Source organism: Vulpes vulpes, chromosome 9 (assembly GCF_048418805.1).
Source record: "Vulpes vulpes isolate BD-2025 chromosome 9, VulVul3, whole genome shotgun sequence".
Taxonomy (NCBI): domain Eukaryota; kingdom Metazoa; phylum Chordata; class Mammalia; order Carnivora; family Canidae; genus Vulpes; species Vulpes vulpes.
Window position 1 is genome coordinate 93,285,042 of NC_132788.1, and position 21,068 is coordinate 93,306,109.

The window sequence follows — 21,068 nt, forward strand, 5'->3', positions numbered from 1 at the left end:
ATTTTTATTGCTAAATAATGCTCTGTTCTATGGAAATGGTACATTTTATTTATCAATTTATCAATTGATGAACATTTTGGTCGTTGCTACTTTTTAGCTATTATGAATAATGCTACTATAAACATTTTTTGTGGGCATAGTTTTCATTCCTCTTGGGTATATACCTAAGAGTGGAATTGGTGGGTCACGTGGGTTGTTTTTCATAAGTTTGTCATATGGTATGTTTAACCTTTTGATGAACTGCTAGACTTCCAAAGCAGCTACACTCCTACCAGCGATATGAGGATTCTAATTTCTTCACATTCCTGTCAACACTTGTAACTATCTTTTTTTTTTTCTTTTTTTTGTAGCTGTCTTACTGGCTTTCAAGTGGCGTGTTAATGTGGTTCTGATTTACATTCCCATGACAACTAATGATGTTGAGCCGCTTTTCATGTGCTTATTTGCCATTTGCCAACCTCTATTCAGATTCTCCCTCATTTTTTTTGTGTATGATATGAAGAAGTTTAACTTTATTGATTTTATATGGATAACCAGTTATCTCAGCGCATGCTTGGTTACTTATGTGATGTGTCTCTCCTGTTATTACATAATCTCTCATCTGCCTTCTTTTTACCTTCCTACTTCGTACCAGTGTTTAGAGTTTAGATATGTGTGTCTGAAGGAAAAAAATCTTCTTTTTCAGATTACAGGCAACACATGGCATCCTTTCGTGATGCTTTGTATGCCAAGATAACAATAATAAGAAATGAGCTGCATTATTGTTAGAAATGTGTGTGGTTCAGGATATAGTTTTATATATAATCTAATTTCCTTAGATTAAATTATCAGGAATCTTGGTGGGGTTTTTTTATGGGCTTCTTTATTAAAACAAAGCTATCAGGTATCTGCATTTTAGTAGCAATGTTGGGAGATCTCTCCAAAAGGGATTTCAAGAGTTTTGTTTCTACTGTTTTTCACTGATCTGTGGTAGGAGTAGTTTTGATTCTGGGTTGAGAATTGCATGCCTTGAAATGTACTTACCTTAACAGAACATTCGTCCCCACGCTTTTTATCACTCAACCCATGGATAAACAATTTTTTAAACATACACCAAAATATATTTTTGTAAATTATATACTTATATACCAAGGTGCAAAAACAAAGGGTGTCACATTTTAAAACAAAAGTTAAAAATAAGCAGAAGTTCTGATATTTTCATAGATCCCAGTTGATAGTCCTGCTTGCTCTGGTAGATACTTGTAGCTTCGAATGCTGTGTGATGCTGGAGGATTTTGTGTATGATTTTGGGGATTGTGGTCTCCTCAGAAGCCTTGGGTATAGCAACCCCTCCTCCTCACATCACCTAGGGCTCCTGCCTGAGATCTCTTCCTTTTGGGGATGGATCCTTAATGTTGCCTGGTTCACTCACTGCTGAATCTTGTCGCCACAGGTACAGGTGCAGGTACAGCAGTCTCCACAGCAGGTCTCGGCTCAGCAGCTCTCCCCACAGCTCACCGTTCACCAGCCTGCTGAGCAGCCCATCCAGGTCCAGGTGCAGATCCAAGGCCAAGCACCACAGCCGGCAACCCCTTCCATCCAGACTCCGTCTCTGCAGAGCCCCAGCCCCTCGCAGCTGCAGGCAGCGCAGATCCAGGTGCAGCATGTGCAGGCAGCCCAGCAGATCCAGGCTGCAGAGATTCCAGAAGAGCACATCCCACACCAGCAGATCCAGGCTCAGCTGGTGGCTGGCCAGTCTCTTGCCGGGGGTCAGCAGATCCAAATCCAGACCGTGGGTGCCCTTTCTCCACCACCGTCTCAGCAGGGCTCACCCCGGGAAGGGGAACGGCGGGTTGGCACAGCCAGTGTCCTCCAGCCAGTGAAGAAGCGCAAAGTGGACATGCCCATCACTGTGTCCTATGCCATCTCAGGGCAGCCGGTGGCTACTGTGCTGGCCATTCCACAGGGCCAGCAGCAGAGTTACGTGTCTTTGAGGCCAGACTTACTGACAGTAGACAGTGCCCACTTGTACAGTGCCACTGGGACCATTACTAGCCCTACAGGAGAAACCTGGACCATCCCTGTTTACTCTGCCCAGCCCCGTGGGGATCCTCAGCAGCAGAGCATTACCCACATTGCCATTCCCCAGGAAGCCTACAATGCAGTTCACGTCAGTGGCTCACCCACGGCCCTGGCAGCGGTAAAGCTGGAGGATGACAAGGAGAAGATGGTGGGCACCACGTCTGTAGTGAAAAACTCCCATGAAGAGGTAGTGCAGACCCTTGCAAACTCTCTCTTTCCAGCACAGTTCATGAATGGCAACATCCACATTCCAGTGGCTGTGCAGGCTGTGGCAGGCACCTACCAGAACACAGCTCAGACTGTCCATATATGGGACCCCCAGCAACAGCCACAACAACAAACCCCCCAGGAACAGACGCCGCCGCCGCCGCCGCCACAGCAGCAGCAGCAGCAGCTCCAGGTTACTTGTTCAGTAAGTGAGACTTATCTAAAGGGCAGCCTGCTTCCCCAGGGCCCTGTGCAACACAGAACTTTCCTGGCAACCTCTGGCTTGTTTATTGCAGTGATGTTGGTCTTGCAGTGATACAATATTTAATAGTTTAGTTGGGGTCGAGGAGGGGAAATAAAAGCAGCAGTTGAAAGCTATGCAATAGGCAGGAGTTCTGTCCTGGTACCTGGAGATAGATACCTTGGGTCCTTTTTTTTTTTTTTCTTTTAAGATTTTATTTATTAATTCGTGAGAGAGAGAGGGGGGGGGGCGGGGGCAGAGATATAGGCAGAGAGAGAAACAGGCTCCATGCAGAAAGCCTGATGTGGGACTGGATTCCGGAACTCCAGGATCATGCCCTGAGCTAAAGGCAGATACTCCTTTTTAAAGAGGATAAAAGAAAGGTGAAATTCGTGTTTTTTTTTTTTAATTTTTTTAAATTTTTATTTATTTATGATAGTCACACAGAGAGAGAGAGAGAGAGAGAGAGATAGAGAGAGAGAGGCAAAGACATAGGCAGAGGGAGAAGCAGGCTCCATGCACCGGGAGCCCGATGTGGGATTCGATCCCGGGTCTCCAGGATCGCGCCCTGGGCCAAAGGCAGGCGCCAAACCGCTGCGCCACCCAGGGATCCCAAATTCGTTTTTTAAAATCACATTAAATCACAATATTTTTATTTTATTTTTTTAGATTTTATTTTATTCAATGAGAGATAGAGGGAAAGAGGCAAAGACATAGGGAGAGGGAGAAGGAGGCTCCACGCAGGGAGCCCGATGTGGGACTCAATCCCAGGACTCCAGGATCGTGCCCTGGGGCTGAAGGCAGGCGCTCAACTGCTGAGCCACCCAGGCATCCCAGGTCCTTCTTTTTTTAAGAAGAGTAAAGTTCTAGGGAAAAATTAATGGGACACACTGAGTGTTATCTGATTTTAATAACCTACTTTCTGCATCACAAATGAGTGGATCTTGTGGAACCCTGTAAAGTTTAGTGCACAGGCTGTAAACTCATCACAGCGGAAAGGCTGTGAAATTGTTCTTTTTTAATTGCCATCTGTGGACACGGGTGAATTAGAAAATCTAAAATACTTCTGGTGGGCCTGTTCAAAGTAATCACCTTTGGGAGTATCAAAGAAGCTACCACTATAGGTGCTTTTGTGTTCCTTAAAAATAATCAATCCTTGGTTAATTTTCTGTTACAGAAGCTATTTTGAAAAAAATGTATTGGGGCGCCTGGGTGGCTCAGCGGTTGGGCTTCTGCCTTTGGCTTGGGGCGTGGTCCCAGGGTTCCAGGATCAGGTCCTGCATTGGGCTCCTTGCGGGGAACCTGCTTCTCCTCTGTGTCTCTGCCTCTCTCTGTGTGTCTCTCATGAATGAATGAATGAATGAATGAATGAGTGAATAAATAAAGTCTTAAAAAAAGAAAAGAAAAATGAATAAAGTCTTAAAAAAAGAAAAGAAAAATGAAAAAAAAAAAGAAAAGAAAAATGTATTTTGAAATAATTTTAGACTTAACTCTTTTGAAATTCTAATTTCAAAATTGGCTTTTTTCTAATTGTTAAATTTGTTTTTTAAGAGAAGGAGCAAAGCATGGTGTGAGCAGGGGAGAGGCAGAGGCAGAGAATCTTTTTTTTTTTTAAATACTGGAATTTTTATTTATTTATTTAATTTTTATTTATTTATGATAGTCACAGAGAGAGAGAGAGAGAGAGAGAGAGAGAGAGGCAGAGACATAGGCAGAGGGAGAAGCAGGCTCCATGCACCGGGAGCCCGACGTGGGATTCGATCCCGGGTCTCCAGGATCGCGCCCTGGGCCAAAGGCAGGCGCCAAACCGCTGCGCCACCCAGGGATCCCGAGAGGGAGAGAATCTTTTTTTTTTTTTTTTTTTTTTTTTTTTTTAATTTTTTATTTTATTTATTTATGATAGGCACACAGTGAGAGAGAGAGAGGCAGAGACATAGGCAGAGGGAGAAGCAGGCTCCATGCACCGGGAGCCTGATGTGGGATTCGATCCCGAGTCTCCAGGACCGCGCCCTGGGCCAAAGGCAGGCGCCAAACCGCTGCGCCACCCAGGGATCCCCCGAGGGAGAGAATCTTAAGCAGACTCTGTGCTGAGTATGAACCCATCTCAGGTCAGTCTCATGACCCGGAGATCATAACCTGAGCCGAAACCAGGAGTCAGAGGCTTGACTGAACCATGCAGGTGCCCCTAATTGTTAAATCTTTTTAAGGATACCTCAGAAGTATGGATAAATTACTTAAAACTGTTAGCAAACTTCAGGGCCTGTGGTCTCATGGGACTGCTGAATGAACTGTGCCTCAGCAAAGGGACTCCTGGGAATGCATGCAAGGGAGCTGGCCTAAACAGGGCACTATTAGACCAGGGACTTAGAAACTCAGGCCATAAGCAAAGGCTGACTAAGTGGTTTTACAGAGAATGGTATATTATTGTAGGTCACTTTGTTAGGAGCCTATTTTTTCTTTTTTTTTTTTTTTTTTTTTTAGGAGCCTATTAAATATCTAGCTATCAGGCCTAGAAGTAGAACAAGACAGAATCATTGCTTCAGGTAGCTTTTATTCTATTTTTGGAATAAGAATATATGATTTCTATTTTCTGAATCCTCTATAAGGCAGCATAATCGAGTGTGACATTGTGTGCTCCACACACACAAAAACAAACTGTATTCAGAAACCATTCTAGGTTAAAAAATCAGCAGAGGTGTCTGTAAAAAAAAAGCGTGGTGTTTGATCTCTAATTTATAGCTTCAGCTGGCAAGAATGAAGCATCATCATTACAGAGCCAGGGATGGACGGAAGCAACATGGCCCTAGTGCAAAATGAGAGGGGGACTATGGGAGAGGAGTTAGTATGGGAAGCAAAGGATCTATGTTCCCAAAATGCAGAGTTGAGCTTAATCTAATCTAATGTAGGAAATTTTTCCAGAATCCTAAGAGTTGTGATAAGAAGAATCAAGTACAGATGTGTAGAATTAATTTCACGTAGGAGAGACCAGCCTGGATAATTGCAATGTAACTCAGCTCTGCTCACAGGATTGGGGAAGACATCAGGCCTCTCAACTTTCCTGGGCCTGATTGTCCAAGTTGCAGATCAGGCCTCTTTTGATGCTCATTGGTCTCTGTAATTTGTACTTCTGGCCCCTTAAACAAGAAAAGATTTTTTTTTCTGGAGTTCATTTTATTTATTTATTTTTAAGGTTTTTATTTATTTGACAGAGAGTAAGCACAGAGGGAGAGGGTGAGGGAGAAGTAGACTCCCCACTGAGAGGAGAGCCCAATGCTGGGCCTGATCCAAGACCACGACCTGAGCTGAAGACAGATGCCCAACCTGCTGAGCGTCCTAGACGCCATTGGAGTTCATTTTAGTAGGCCAGTGTTCTTCAGAGGCAATGTTTCCTTTGGGAAAGTCTTATTGGAGGAGTGTATGTCCAGTATTACCAGAAAAGGAAAAATAGAGAATACCCATCATGTAGGAGAGATGAGTTTGTCTGTTTATAGCACAAACATCCCTCTACCCTCCTTATTAGGCTTAGTGATAGGTGTTGAGGAACAGATATGAATGGGGAGTCTCTGCCCTTGGAGTACTCATGGTCCGTGGGGAAGATAATTGTGCTGTGATATAAGGAGAACTGATGACAGTGTTGTGCTCTTCACCCAACAAACCCTTTATGAAAGTTCTCTTATCACCTGCCTTTAAAACCAGATTTATGGAGAAGCCTCCATCCCTTGCGCTCACATCCACCTCCATCTATTGCCCCATTTCTCCCCGTGCTTTATTCTCAGCGTTCTCAAAAGCATTATCTACACAAGTTGATTCTGCCTGGTAACCACTTTTCTCTTCAGTTTACTACTGTTCTTGTCAAGGTCAGCAGTGATCTACCTCCCTGTGGCAGATCCAACAATCTGTTTTTATCTCACAGCAGCATATGATCAACAGACCATACCTGCTTTCTTGGAATTCTCCTCTGGTATGGTTTTCTTCCTACCCCTACTGGTTCTTTTTCCTTCTCAGGAGAGTTTGCTGATGCTTCTCTCTGAACCATACATGTTAACGTTCCTCAGAGCTCAGCACTAGCTTTCTTTTCTCTCTCAAGAATTTCTATTGCCATGGTTTCAGCATCCTCTAGATGGCTGGTGCCACTGAAGATGATAGTCACTGACACTATATGCCAGGCAGTATTTTAGTGTTATACATGGTAACTCATTTAATTCTCACACCAACTTCATTTTATGGATAAAGAAACTGACACAGATTAAACAACAAAACCAAAGCCACAGTTAGTAAGTAGCAGAGTTGGGGTTCAGCTCTGGACAGACTGGCTGGAGCCCATGTTTTAAACCCTGTGCTGCAGTGACATATAGATCTTTATCTCTAGACCATGCCTTTCCCTCTGGACCTTTCTCATGCATCCAGCAGCCTATTTTTCATTTACTTGGATTTATTGAAGATGTCTCAACCCTTCATTAGCATCACCTCTACTGCTAGTGAAAACTTCCCCTCTCAAGGCACCTGGCTGGCTCACTTGGTGGAGAGCATGTGACTCCTGATCTTGTGGTCATGAGTTCTAACCCCATTTGGGGGGTAGAGTTTATTGATCGATAGATAAATAGATAGTTTGGATGGATAGATGACCTATTTAAAAAACAAACCAAAAAACTTCCCCTCTCGGAAAGTGGTACCATCATCCACCTGTTTGTTTAAACCAGAAACACAGGAATCCTCTTTGAGTTGCTTTCCCTTATTCTTCACAGCCAACTCATCAACACCCACTTTGATTCTGCCACCACACTTCTCAGAATTTCTTAATTGTCTCCATTGTCACCATCCTAGTCTAGGCCACTAGCACCTTAGCTCTTCAAACCATTCTCCATAAATCAGAAAGAATTTTTTTTTAATGTAAGATTATGTCACTTCCCAGTGTAAAACTCTCCGGGCTCCATTATAAATAAGAAAACTTAATACCATAGTGTATAAGGCCCTACTTATATCAGTAGTTTTCATCCTGGTTGGTCTCACTACTACTCCTACCCACTGATAGACATTTAGACCATATAAAAGAATTTTATCGTCCAGATGCTTGGGAATGTTACATTATTGGGTGAAGGTACACACTGAAGGGGGCCTGGCTAAAACCAGAAGCAAAGTGCTGCCCCACATGCCCTGATCCCCACCTACTTATCCAGTCAGACTTCTAGATTTCTAGCTTGGGTAGATGGTATTGCCTTTGAACAAGATAGGGAGGGAACTCTGAGGAGAATAGTTCTGAATGGGAAAGGGTGATGAGTTCTATCTGTATATGTTAGTTTGAGGTAGTTGTAAGATGTTCATTTGGAAACATACAGCACCCCCTGGGTATATTAAGTGGAGATCGAGGTTGGAGGTCCATAGTTAACAAAAATTTCTACAAACATGAAAATCCAAACTGGAAAAGTGGGAAAGACTCACCAAGGAGATTGATAGTTAAACTGGGAAATGTGTCTAGAGTGGAGCTTCTGGGTTGACAGACATTCAAGAGCCTCACACTGGTATTGCTTTATCTCCTTGTTTAATTATCTTATGAAAGCTAGGAGGAGAGTCTTTACTTATATTCATTGATAAGCAGATTTATGTGTCATATATTTTGCCTTCAATTTGAATAATTTGACATGCCTTAGCCCTTTGAGTAGTCCCTGGCATGGAAAGTTGCTCAAAGGAATTTGTTCAAAGTATAGACAGGTGTGTGAGACCCAAGAACCTATGCCTAGTATCTTTGTTGGTGTCTATCCTGCCCAATATGGGGATTGTGATTGAGGGTTATGGACATGCTCTGCCCCTTTGTGTGCATGGCTTGACTGTTAGACCATTGAGGACAGGATGACTCTTCCTTTGGAGGTAGGAAGCTAGAGCAGTGCCTCCTGTCTTCAGGCACTAGAGCAATATTATAAAGAATATTATTGCCTTAGGCAATAGAGCAGTATTATTAAGAAGGAATTTGGGGGAAAGAAACAACTTTATATATAGCTAGAGAAGCCATATAGATCTTGAGGTCTTATCAACTCTCATCTTTCAGTGGCAGGGAATGAACACAGCTTTTGTTTGTTGTACTTTTCTTTCTCAAATGATTTTCAACCACGGCTGGACATAGAGTCACCTGGGAGCTTTTAAAAATACTGATGGCAGGTCCACATCTTAGACCAATTAAATCATAATCTGCAGGGTTAAGGCCCAGACATGGGTATTTTCTAAAAGCAGCCCAGATGTTTTTAAAGTATACCCATGTTTAATGGTCACTACTCTGGACACTTGGTATTCAAAGTGTGGTCTGCAGACCAGCTCCCTCACTTGGGAACTTTTTTTTTTTCCCTCTCTCTCTTTCTTTCTTGGGAACTTGTTAGAAGTGGAGATTTTCAGGTCCCACTTGAGACGTTTCTTTTTCATTTTCTTTTTTTTTTTTAAGATTTTATTTATTTATGAGGGAGGCAGAGACAGGCAGAGGGAGAAGCAGGCTCCATGCAGGGAGCCCAGTGTGGGACTTGATCCCGGGACTCCAGAATCACACACTGGGCCGAAGGCAGGCACTAAACTGCTGAGCCACTCAGGGATCCCCGAGACGTTTCAAATCAGAATCTGCACTTTAATAAAATCGTTAAGTGATTTTTTTTTTTTTTTTTTGTATTTTATAGTTTGACAAGCAGTGCTTTGGGCACGTAGTTCTGAGCAGTAGTCACTGCTCAGAATTTTAGAACTTTAGAATTGCCTTTTAATGTGGAAAGGTTTTTGAAAGACTATAATCGATTTAAAAAGAGATCTCCGTGTGGAGCCCAGGTATTGGTATTTTTAATTCAGAGATTCAAATGTCCAGCCAGGACTGAGAAGCACTGCAGTAGCCTTAACTGTCCCTGGGGTAAGGAGAAGAACTCCAAAGGTCTCTTTGAAAGTAAGATAACAAGTGGAAGAAAGATATTTTTGTTAGAAGAACCATAGGTAACATTTTTCTAACAGTTTTGGAAATACTGACAATATGGAAAACAATATTGACACATTTTGATGGTTTCTCTCTCATAGGCTCAGACTGTCCAGGTTGCTGAAGTTGAGCCACAGTCACAGCCACAGCCTTCCCCAGAACTTCTGCTTCCAAATTCTCTGAAGCCAGAAGAAGGGCTTGAAGTATGGAAAAACTGGGCCCAGACCAAGAACGCTGAGCTAGAGAAGGATGCTCAGAACAGACTGGCACCCATTGGGAGTGAGTGTTTATGGGTGGGGTGGGTGGATTCTTTCTAAAATATAGTGGTACTAAAAATAAATAAATAAATAAAAAATAAAATATAGTGGTACTGAAGCAACAGGAGTACAGATGGCAGGAAAGTGGTGTCCCTTGGCTCCAAGGGTTAGGGATTACCATCTGAAATAGTATGCTAAATGCAGGCCTGACCTGCTGCAAATGAGCAGGATTTGTGTTTGTCCAAGACCTGGCATTTTTATATACATTTTTTTTTCTTAAGATTTTATTTATTTATTAGAGAGAGCGAGAGAAAGAAAGGCAGAGACACAGGCAGACAGAGAAGCAGGGTCCATGCAGGGAGTCTCTGACGTGGGACTCGAGCCCGGGGCCTCCAGGATCACACCCTGGGCTGAAGGCAGTGCTAAACCGCTAAGCCACCCGGGCTGCCCTATATATATTTTTCTGAAGTGGACCTTGCACATCTGGGCAGAGTGAATTGTGGAAGGATATAGGAACCAGTGAGTGTCTTCAAAGCCTTAGCATTATATTCATATCTTACCTTCTAGCGTGTGGATTTTATGGGGTTTTTGCTTTCATGTCTTGGTCCTAATAATAATTTTGAAGGTATGTAAAGTGGGGAGGATTTTGAGAAGGAAACTCTTAGTGTAAATAGGGCATACAGGATTATTGTCTTAATAGGCCAGTTCTGATCTTAGATACAGGTGACCATTTCTGTCCTAGCTCTCTGATGATCAGTATCTTCTCTGAGCCCTCCTTCTAGGGATATGAGCAACCAGCAAAGAGATTACTATTTCCAGGACCCCTATTCACTTTTGGGTCACATTTGGCTTGTGTTGCAGGGCGCCAACTGTTGCGATTCCAGGAAGATCTTATCTCTTCTGCTGTGGCTGAGTTGAATTATGGGCTCTGTCTAATGACACGGGAAGCTCGAAATGGAGAAGGTGAACCTTATGATCCAGATGTGCTCTACTATATTTTCCTGTGTATTCAAAAGGTACGAAACAACCTCACAGAAATATGTTTGAGCAGTGTTCCCACTGGGTATTTGCTGGTTACCCAGATTAGTGAAATGATAAGCAAATGATAAGGAAGTTCTCTTTCAATTATGTAATGAGTTTTTCTCTTTTTAAAATTTTATTCAAATTCTATTAATGTGTAATGTGTTAGTTTCAGAGGTAGAGTTCAGTGTTTCATCAGTTGCAGTAACACCCATTGCTCATTATATCCTGTACCCTCCTTAATGCCTCTCACCCAGTTATTCCATTACCCCCACCCACTTCCCCTCCAGCAACTCAGTTTGATTCCTAGAGTTAAGAGTCTCTTATGGTTTGTTGCCCTCTGTGATTTCATCTTTTTTAATTTTTCCCTCCCTTCTCTTTGACCCTGTTTTGTTTCTTAAATTCCATATATGAGTGAAATCAAAAATTGTAAAAGACCTAACATATTCACTTAAAAAACAAAATTATGACATCATAATAAAATTATGACATCCACCATAATTCCAATCACCTAGATTATGTTAAACTTTTGTTAAATTTTTTTTTTAAAGATTTTATTTATTTATGAGACACACACACACACACACACACACACACACACACACACACAGGCGCAGAGACGCAGGCAGAGGGAGAAGCAGGCTCCATGCAGGGAGCCTGATGTGGGACTCGATCCCAGGTCTCCAGGATCAGGCCCTGGGCTGAAGACAGCGCTAAACCACTGAGCCACCTGGGCCGCCCAAAAATATTTGTTACGTCATCCTTTTTTTCTTTTTTTAAAGATTTTATTTATTTATTCATGAGAGACAGAGAAAGAGAGACAGAGACAGAGGCAGAAGGAGAAGCAGGCTCCACACAGGGAGCCTGACGTGGGACTTGATTCTGGGTCCCCGGGATCACATCCTAGGCTGAAGGTGGTGCTAAACTGCTGAGCCACCGGGTTTCCCTGTTATAGTATCTTAAGAGCCTTTTATTTTTTATTTTTTTAAAAATATTTTATTTATTCATGAGAGACAGAGAGAGAGAGAGATACAGGCAGAGAGAGAAGCAGGCTCCATGCAGGGAGCCCAAAGTTGGACTCAATCCCGGGTCTCCAGGATTATGTCCTGGTTCAAAGGCAGGCAGTCAACCGCTGAGGCACCCAGGTGTCCCTTTTAGAGCCTTTTAAAAAAAAATCACAAAGCATTTATATAATGCCTTTTTTCCATTAAAGTAAACATGGTTTACATAAAAGTAATTTAACCAAAAAAAAAAAAAAAAAGTCTGGTGCTAACATTCAGCTCTTTTCTCATTCCCTTCATTAACATAATTATTTGAGTCCAGCTAGAACATACAACTATAGTTAGACTCTCAGGACATCTATGATGAAGCATAACAGGAAAGCTTGATTAGGACTGGCAGTTTAAGGTAGCAGGGATGGATTTTTTAGTGTATAAATGCTCTTATGGAGAAGCTCACAGTATGGAAGAGTACTTGCTGGTTGGGACTCACTGTATTACCTGGGCCTAAGAAAAGTCTGCCTTCCGGTTTTATTCCTCTTTCTTTCCAGTCACCCAGGGCACTGAGTGAATTGCTTTATTGCTGTTTTCATTCCAGGATCTCCCTAGTCCTGGAAGGTAGGCACATTCATTTCCACTTACAAAGAAACTGAGCCCCAAAAGTAAAAATATTCATATGAGTTACTTAACTTACACCGTAGCTAATAAGCTGGACCCAGAGCCTGCATTATGTTTTTTGTTACAATGCCTTGCCTGGGTGAAACAGCACTCACAAAATCTTTCCCATTGACCCAATTCTCCAGAGTGTCATGAGAGTCATTTCACATCATCTGAAGTGTACTGTGGAAGTGTCAGATGCTGGACATTTTTTACCTGTTGTCTTGGTGTGTTAAGGAGGCAGAAATTGGTATGGAGAGGCGATGATACCAGTAACATTATGTTTATTTCCCCTGAGAGTTTTACTCAGGAGATTACCAACAACTTTTATTGTTTTTCTCTTAGTATCTTTTTGAAAATGGAAGGGTTGATGACATTTTCTCCGATCTTTATTATGTTCGATTCACGGAGTGGCTACATGAAGTTCTGAAAGATGTTCAGCCCCGAGTCACTCCACTTGGTAAGAGTCTTCCTAGTCCTTGGATGTCTTTCCCACCTGGGTTTAAAAAAGGTCAGCTGCTTGTGGGGCTGGCTATGATACAGCGTGTGGGTGAAGAGGCTATAAATCCTAGGTACCAGCATCAACTTCTGTGCTGCTTGGCCTGATATGGAAGGGGCACTGCACACCAGACAGAACTCTGATGGTCCTGGTGTGGGAAGAGATGGGGGCATGTGGAGAGTTGGGGTAGTTACTCTTTTTCTTGGTTAGCTTTAATTAAAATTTACTGATTAAAATTAGAATCATTACATTAAGAATTATGAACTGTTTCATCTGTAGGTTACTCATGTTATATATTGGAGTTTTCTTCTATATGTTTGAACGTGTGTGTGTGTGTGTGTGTATTCTACATATATAGAACATAATTTTTACTTTACCTATATAACCTTCTGGGCAGCATATATGTTGGAAAGAACAGGAGATTTACAGTAGAATGTGGTGTTTGTGTTTTGTTTTTAATAAACGTTTATCTTTTTGGGGCAATTTTAGGTTAACAGAAAGAATGAGCAACATAGAGAATTCTCATTTATTCCCTCACACACTGTTTCCTCTACTATTTAATATTTTGTATTAGTGTTGTGTATTTGTTATAATTGATGAGCCAATATTAATATTAGTAACTAAAGTCTATAATTTACATTAGGGTTCATGCCTCCTGTTCTACATTCTGTGGGTTTGGACAAATGTATAATGATATGTATCTACAATTACAGTATCATACATAATTTTCAGGGCTCTAAAATCCTCTGTGTTCCACCTATTTATCTCCCGCCCCCTACCAAATCCCTGGCAATCACTGATCTTTTCACTGCTTGCATAGTTTTGCCTTTTCCAGAATGTCATATAGTTGGAATAATTCAGAATATTTCAGATTGGTTTCTTTCACCTAGCAATATGCATTTAATGTTCTTGTGTGTCTTTTTTTGTGCCTTGATAGCTCATTTCTTTTTATTGCTGAGTAATATTCCATTGTATGGATGTACAACACAATTTGTTTATCCATTCACGCATTGAAGGACATATTCGTTGCTTCCAAGTTTTGGCAATTATGAATAAAGCTACTATAAACATTGTGTGCAGGTTTCTGGTGAAAGAATAGACAAATCACTGGAACAAAATAGAGAGCCCAGAAATAGAGTCACACAAATATGATGAACTTACCTTTGACAAAAGAGTAAGGATAGTTCAATGGAGAAAGAATAGCCTTTTAATCAAATGCTGGAACTGCGGGACATCCCACATACCAAAAAATGAATCTAGATGCAAACCGTACACCATTCACAGAATCAACTCAAAATAGGTCATAGACCTAAATTTTGTAAAACTCAAAATCATAAAATCCCAGAAAATAACATAGGAGAAAAACTAGGTGACCTTGGGTTCAGTAGCAGCTTTTTTGAATATAACACCAAAAGCACAATCCATGAAAGAGAATCATTGATAAGTTGGGCTTCATTAAAATTAGAATCTTATGCTCTGTGAAAGACACTCTTGAGAGAATGAAAAGACAAGCCACAAACTGGTAGAAAATCTTTTGTAAAACACATATTTGATAAAGGATTGGTATCCAGAATATACTAAGAACTCTTAACACAGCAATAAAAAAAAGAAAAAAACCTGATCCAAAAAATGGCCAAAAGATCTTTACAGTTTCTTTACCAAAGAAGATCTACAAGTGGCAGATGAGTATATGAAAGGATGCTTATCATTAGGTATCATCAGGAAATTGCAAACTAAAATGACATACCACTATATATACCTATTAGAATGATTGGAATCACAAAGATTAGCAGCCCCAAATGCTGGATAAGGAAGTACAAGAACTTTCATTCTTTCTGGTAGGAATGCAAAATGGTCCAATCCCTTTATAAGACAGTTTGACGTTTTCTTTAAAAAGAAAACATTTTGGGCAGCCGGCGGTTTAGCGCCGCCTTTGGCCCGGGGCGTGATCCTGGAGACCCGAGATCCAGTCCCACGTTGGGCTCCCTGCATGGAGCCTGCTTCTCCCTCTGCCTGTGTCTCTGCCCCCCCCACCCCCCCCACCCCCCCCCCCCCCGTCTCTCACGAATAAAAAAAAATTTTTTTTTTCTTATGATCCAGCATTTGTGCTCCTTGGTATTTACCCAAATCAATTGAAAACTTATATCCACACAAATATCTGAGGTTGTTGTTTTGTTTTGTTTTGTTTTTTAGGGTTTTATTTTATTTACTCTGAGAGATACAGAGTGAGAGAGAGAGAGAGGCAGAGACATAGGCAGAGGGAGAAGCAGGCTCCATGCAGGGAGCCTGATGTGAGACTCGATCCCTGGTCTCCAGGATCACGATGTGGGCTGCAGGCAGTGCTAAACCACTGCACCACTGGGGCTGCCCGAAATATCTGAGTTTTAATCCTGGCTTTACCATTAGAATGTATGCTGCTTAAACTTTTTTTTTTCCCCATTAAAAAAATCTACCTGGAATTAAAAACTTTTTAAAAATTGAGATATAATTGACATGTAACATATTAGTTTTATGTATAGAGCATACTGATTTGATATATCTTGTGTAATGGTCTAGTTTAGTTAACATCCATCCCCACACAGTTACATGCTTAACCTTTAAGAAAAAACTAGTGGTTAAACAAATACTTTTTGAGTGCCTGCATTGTGCCAGGCAGTATTGTAGGTGTGGGTAATACAATATTGTAATGAACAAAATGGAGTTTATAGTCTAATAGGGGGAGACAATGTGTAAATAACCAATTATTATTGAGTGTCTTAAAGAACCAAAGCATTGGGAAATGGAAAGTGTTAAGGACATTAGATGGGAGGCATTGCTGAGGGACTGTCCTTAGAACAGAAGGCAAGTAAGTGAATCACTACATGACTTACAAATTTTCAAGACAGGTGTGGCTCTGCAGAGTTTGCTTTTAAAAATTGGTATTATGGGAATTTCAAGCACATATAAAAGTTAAACAGAATAGTTAAATGACATTCCCATGTACCCACTGTCCATGGGAAACTTGTGTTACGAGTACACCTGTTTTTCCCTTCCCATATTTTGAAGTAACTCCTAGATACTTTATTCATAAATATTTTACTATGCTTGACATACTATGATGCCATTATTATACTTGAAAAAAGGATAATTCCATAGTGTCATCAAAATCTACCTACCCTTTGTTCACATTTCTAAGTGTTTCATAAATGTCAAGGTACAAATAAGGTCTACACATTGAAATTGCTGGTATGTTCTAATATTTAGCTTTAATCTTTAGTTTTCTTCTTGATTCTATTTCTTGCAGTTTATTTGTGGAAGAAACTAGCCACTGATTGATTGAGAAAGAGAGAGCACGCAGGGAGGGAGGGACTGAGGGAGAGAAGGAATCTTAAACAGGCCCAACATGGATTCAATCCCAGGACCCTGAGATTATGTCCTGCCAAAACCAAGAGTTAGATGCTCAACCAACTAAGCCACCCAGACACCCTATGAAACTAGCCTTTTAAATTGTCTGATTACACCCCCATATTGTAGTTTAACATCGTTTTCTATGTTAAACTGTATTTACAGCTAATCAGTAGTTGCATATAAAAACTTCATTGGTTAAGTTTTGATTTTTATGTTTTCTTTTTGGCAAGGTTATGTCATAGATGGGTTATATACTTCTATCTGATACCTATAAAATGTCTGAATCCATTAATTCATTAGGAGTTGCAGGCGATGGTATTCTGATGTTATTACTTCTTCATTATTAGCTGAATTACAAAGTAAAACATTCCCTTGCTCACTCTTTGAACATCTAGCAGTATAGATAATGGATTTTATTTTTTAAAGATATTATATATTTATTCATGAGAGACACAGGCAGAGATAGAAGCAGGCTCCATGCAGGGAGCCCGATTCAGGACTCGATCCCAGGACTCCAGGATCACGCCCTGGGCTGAAGGCAGGCCCTCAACTGCTGAGCCACCCAGGCATCCCTAGATAATGAATTTTATAGGAAGAGCAGGATAAGGGCTTATTTCTTCTCCTTGTTTAGCAGTTTTTATGGTAATGAGTTGGCTTACCGGTTTAGTCCAGTGATAACCAATTCACTTTTCTTTTTAAGGAATCATTATGAGCTAATAATGAATTTATATATGTTTAATTTGGTTCAGTCTATTGCTGTTCCTTTTTTGTTTATTTGTTTTTTGTTGTTTTTTTTTTTGTTTTGTTTTGTTTGTTGTTGTTTTGTTTTGTTTTTAAAGATTTTATTTATTCATGAGAGACACGTGGAGAGAGAGAGGCAGAGATACAACACAAAGAGAGGGAGAAGCAGGCTCCATGCAGGAAGCCCAATGTGGGACCCAATCATGGGACTCCAGGATCTCGTCCTGTGCCAAAGGCAGGCACTTAACCGCTGAGCCACCCAGGCATCCCTGTTACCGTTTTTTGATGTACAAATTTTTTCATCTTTGACCATTTGGAACCTCTTTAAATTGGCTTTTAAGTTCTTTTGATATAGCCCTACTTCCTTGGTTTCTGATTTGCCAAGTGTTCCAGACTGATCTTCGACATTTTCTATTTTCTGTCTCAATGTGAGATTGGTCAGTTGTCCATGGAGCCTGGTTCCTTTTAGTAGTAAATGGTATTTTAAGTAGCACAGTCTGGATCCATGGGGGTGTTCATTGCTCCTGGTCACTGTTTCTAACTAAGCCTTTCAGTGGGAAGAACTAAGAAAATACAAAATAAGTCATGTTGATGCTCGCAGTCCATATTCAGAATTGTAAAGTTTTTATATGATGTCCCTATCTGCATCTCCATTCTTCCATGCCAGGAGTCCTGGTTTTTAGGCCCTAAACTTCACTTTAGGTTGTATTAAGAAGTGGTTAAAGCTAGGGAAGCGCATATAAATGGCAAAGTGAAGTAAACCCAAGAAAATAGCACATGCCAAGATATGTATGGGACCACTTCTAGCACTGGCCTTCTCCATGAAGGGTGTTTTGTGCCACTTACCTGCTTCAGATATGTTCGATGGCGAGGAAGTTTATCTCATTGCCAGTAGGCCACAGAATAGAAGATTAGAAGCAGAGCTGCCCTAAAGAGGTGGGAGTGCACTTAATGGAGTCAGTGGGTCAGCTTTGGCAGGAGCAGAGAAGAGGAATGTGTTAGGCAGAATATTTCTTTCCCCACTTCTAGGTAGTGACATCCTTACTGCCTGCCTGGAGAATCCTGAAACTCCCCAGGAGAATGCCTTCACCATGGCCTCAGTGCCTGGTACACAAACACTTGTATATTAACTGTTGAATGAACACATGAAGGGGGCTTGGTGATCAACTCAGGTATTCTCATCCTTTGGTGTAGACCTGGCTGCACAGGGTTTTTAATCAAACACTGGCCTTTGCCCCTGCCCAACTCTCAGTTCACTTACAAACCAGCATCTTTTTTTTTTTTTTTTTTTCAAACCAGCATCTTAAAGTAAAACCTGCCCTGTCAGGGAATCCTAAAGTAATTCTGAGTATCATTCTCCCCTTTATCCAGAGAGGGAATAAGAATGAGTTTGCTTTCTAGAGGTGGAAAATGTGAGAAGTTTAGCAAGGGCAAACAGGGGTACCCATACGAGTTCTTTGGGCCCTTGACACCTGAAAATATGATGAAAGCTTTGTACTCTCTTTAGAGAAGTATGAATATATGCAGAGTTTGATTTATAGTTTTGGATGTTTCACTATTCTTTTGCCCCACTTTAACCTTGGATTAGAGGAACAATTAACATCAGGTAAGAGCAACCATATAGGGCAGTGTTTCTCAGGAATTTGTTAGAAATGCACATTATCAGGTCCCATCCCAGAAATTAGGGCTGGGATTCAGCCATGTGTTTTAACAAGCTTCCAGATGATTCTGCCATTCCCTAGGGAGATTTTTCTGGTTAAACTTGTACTCTTCTGTGGTCCTTGTGCCTCCCACCTCCCATCCTGCACCTCTGAGGGCCCACCTGCCATCCTCTTGTTGTAGCAGTGCTCTATTCCTCCTAGGCTATGTCCTGCCCAGCCACGTGACTGAGGAGATGCTGTGGGAGTGCAAGCAGCTCGGGGCTCACTCCCCTTCTACCCTGCTGACCACCCTCATGTTCTTTAACACCAAGTAAGTGTTCTAGAAGCTCCATGCTTAGCCACTGCTGGCATTTGCCCAGTGAAGAGGGTGGAAACTATCTAGGTAGATCTAGGAATTCCTTTAACACATATTTGAAAGCCTCTGGGCTACTGAAAGTCTTCAGACCCATTTGGCTACATTTGTGTGGTGACCAGTGAGGCAGTCTTGCCAGACCCCTGCCATCAGTCTTGATGTGGTTCCTCCACTAGACAGTGTTTTTGGGTATGGGCCTGAGCAGATCCTGGGAGTGTGCGCAGCGGCTCCTCTGAGGCACCGATGGTAGAGGGTAAGTCATAGTCTCCTCCTGGCACCCTTCCCTTTGCCTTGCTTTCACTTGTGGTGCAGATACTTCCTGTTGAAGACAGTGGACCAGCACATGAAGCTGGCCTTCTCCAAGGTTTTGCGACAGACAAAGAAGAACCCCTCTAATCCTAAAGATAAAAGCACGAGTATTCGGTACCTGAAGGCTCTTGGGATACACCAGACTGGCCAGAAAGGTAGGGGCTGCAGAAACAGGTGTAACTTGTCCTGCCCTGCCCTTGTGCTTGGGGGGGTTAGTGTTGAGCGTGAAGATTGGGATTTGCTGGATAGGAATTCTCCATTTCCTTTTCCCTACCTAGAAACTTCAAACTCTTAAAAACAGAGATGCCCCAGAAACAGTTGTGCTTTTTCCACTTCATGCTTCACACCCTTTCCCCTCCCAGTAAGTCCAGTTGGGATGGCTAGAACCCTAAGGTTCCTAATCTGGGCCTGAGCTAAGGCAGTCTCATGCCATGTCTCTGGTGGTGGGGGTATGTTTTATAGTTACAGATGACATGTATGCAGAACAGACGGAAAATCCAGAGAATCCACTGAGATGTCCCATCAAGCTCTACGATTTCTACCTCTTTAAATGGTGAGGAAGCTTTATGGTGGCTGGATGACTGTGTGCGTGTGTGCACTGTATCTGTGTACAAGGCATTCTTTAATCCCAAACTGAGAGTAAAAACATACTCCAAAAAGCTAAATATAGAAGCAACCTGATTGATTTCCTCAAAGCATATGAAATGACTAGCATTGTGATCTTTATATGGTCTCCTGTCCTGGAGAGAGGAATAAAGGTAGATGGAGGAAAGTATAGAAGAGCAACCTCCATCACGTGGCATGGCCTTCCATCTTCCTGGCCTTGAAGATAGCAACTAGCAACATCAGTCTCGGGGTTTCCTTTCCTTGGCTTTTACTCTATTGCCCTTGGCAGTTTGGCGTGTTATCTTTACAGCAATGCCAAAATCATCTTTCTATGTTACAGATCTTATATTATTTAGATTAAAACCTTCAGTGGTTTAAATTTATGGTATAGAGAAAGAGTGATCCAGATCTTGCCAACAAGGGCATACGTATATTCCCCACTGCTAATTCTCACATCCTAGTAGTTTTTGGCTTTCTAGCCGCACTGGCTCCTCTCCACTGAAGGGTGTCATGTTCTCCCTGCCTCCAGGCCTCAGCATAGAAATTTTCCCTGTTGAGCAGGCCTCCCCTCCCCACCCCCATATTTGGCCAGTTGGCTCCTATCTCTCCCTCTTCTTGAAACAGCTTTATCAGGGAAACATTTCCAGATTCCCTATCTGTTCTTTTGGGCTGTTTCCTCTGTAGAACTTTATTTCATTTTATGTGTATTTATATAAATATTTAATTGTTGACCATCTCTTATCTATAAGCGCTATAAGGTAGGGAGTCTTGGATCCTGCTTATTTCTTGAATACCAGCACCTACTGCTTATTTCTTGAACACCAGCATCTAGTACAGGCCTGGCACACAGTGACCCTTTTTGATAAATCTTGAGTGGATGGGCAAGAGGGTGGCATGGGCTAAGTACAGCACAACATTGAGGAGGGGGGAGGATGAGCCCAGCTAAGGGTCCCAGCATCATAGCCAAGCTGGGAAGGCAGAGTCCCTTATGTAAAATTTAGGAATTGCCAATCATTTGAGTAAACAACATAAGCAAACACGTAGAAAGGACCTTGTAGGTGGTAAAATTGATTCCAAGTGGGATATGTTGGATTCAAGTAGATGATCTCTGGCGTACTGAGTGAGGCAGGTGGTT

General features: G+C 41.8%; 1 protein-coding gene across 6 annotated transcripts in view; it reads left to right on the top strand.

The window, feature by feature from the left end:
- QRICH1 (glutamine rich 1) overlaps positions 1-21,068 on the top strand; it is a 52,672-nt gene that overhangs the window by 30,391 nt on the left and 1,213 nt on the right. For all 6 annotated transcript variants that reach the window (XM_025988443.2, XM_025988449.2, XM_025988439.2 and 3 more), the window contains 7 exons: positions 1,433-2,473; positions 9,548-9,725; positions 10,565-10,719; positions 12,724-12,838; positions 18,868-18,976; positions 19,331-19,482; positions 19,790-19,880. In XM_025988443.2, the coding sequence (XP_025844228.1) occupies positions 1,433-2,473; positions 9,548-9,725; positions 10,565-10,719; positions 12,724-12,838; positions 18,868-18,976; positions 19,331-19,482; positions 19,790-19,880 (1,841 nt within the window). The remainder of the gene's footprint in view (positions 1-1,432; positions 2,474-9,547; positions 9,726-10,564; positions 10,720-12,723; positions 12,839-18,867; positions 18,977-19,330; positions 19,483-19,789; positions 19,881-21,068) is intronic.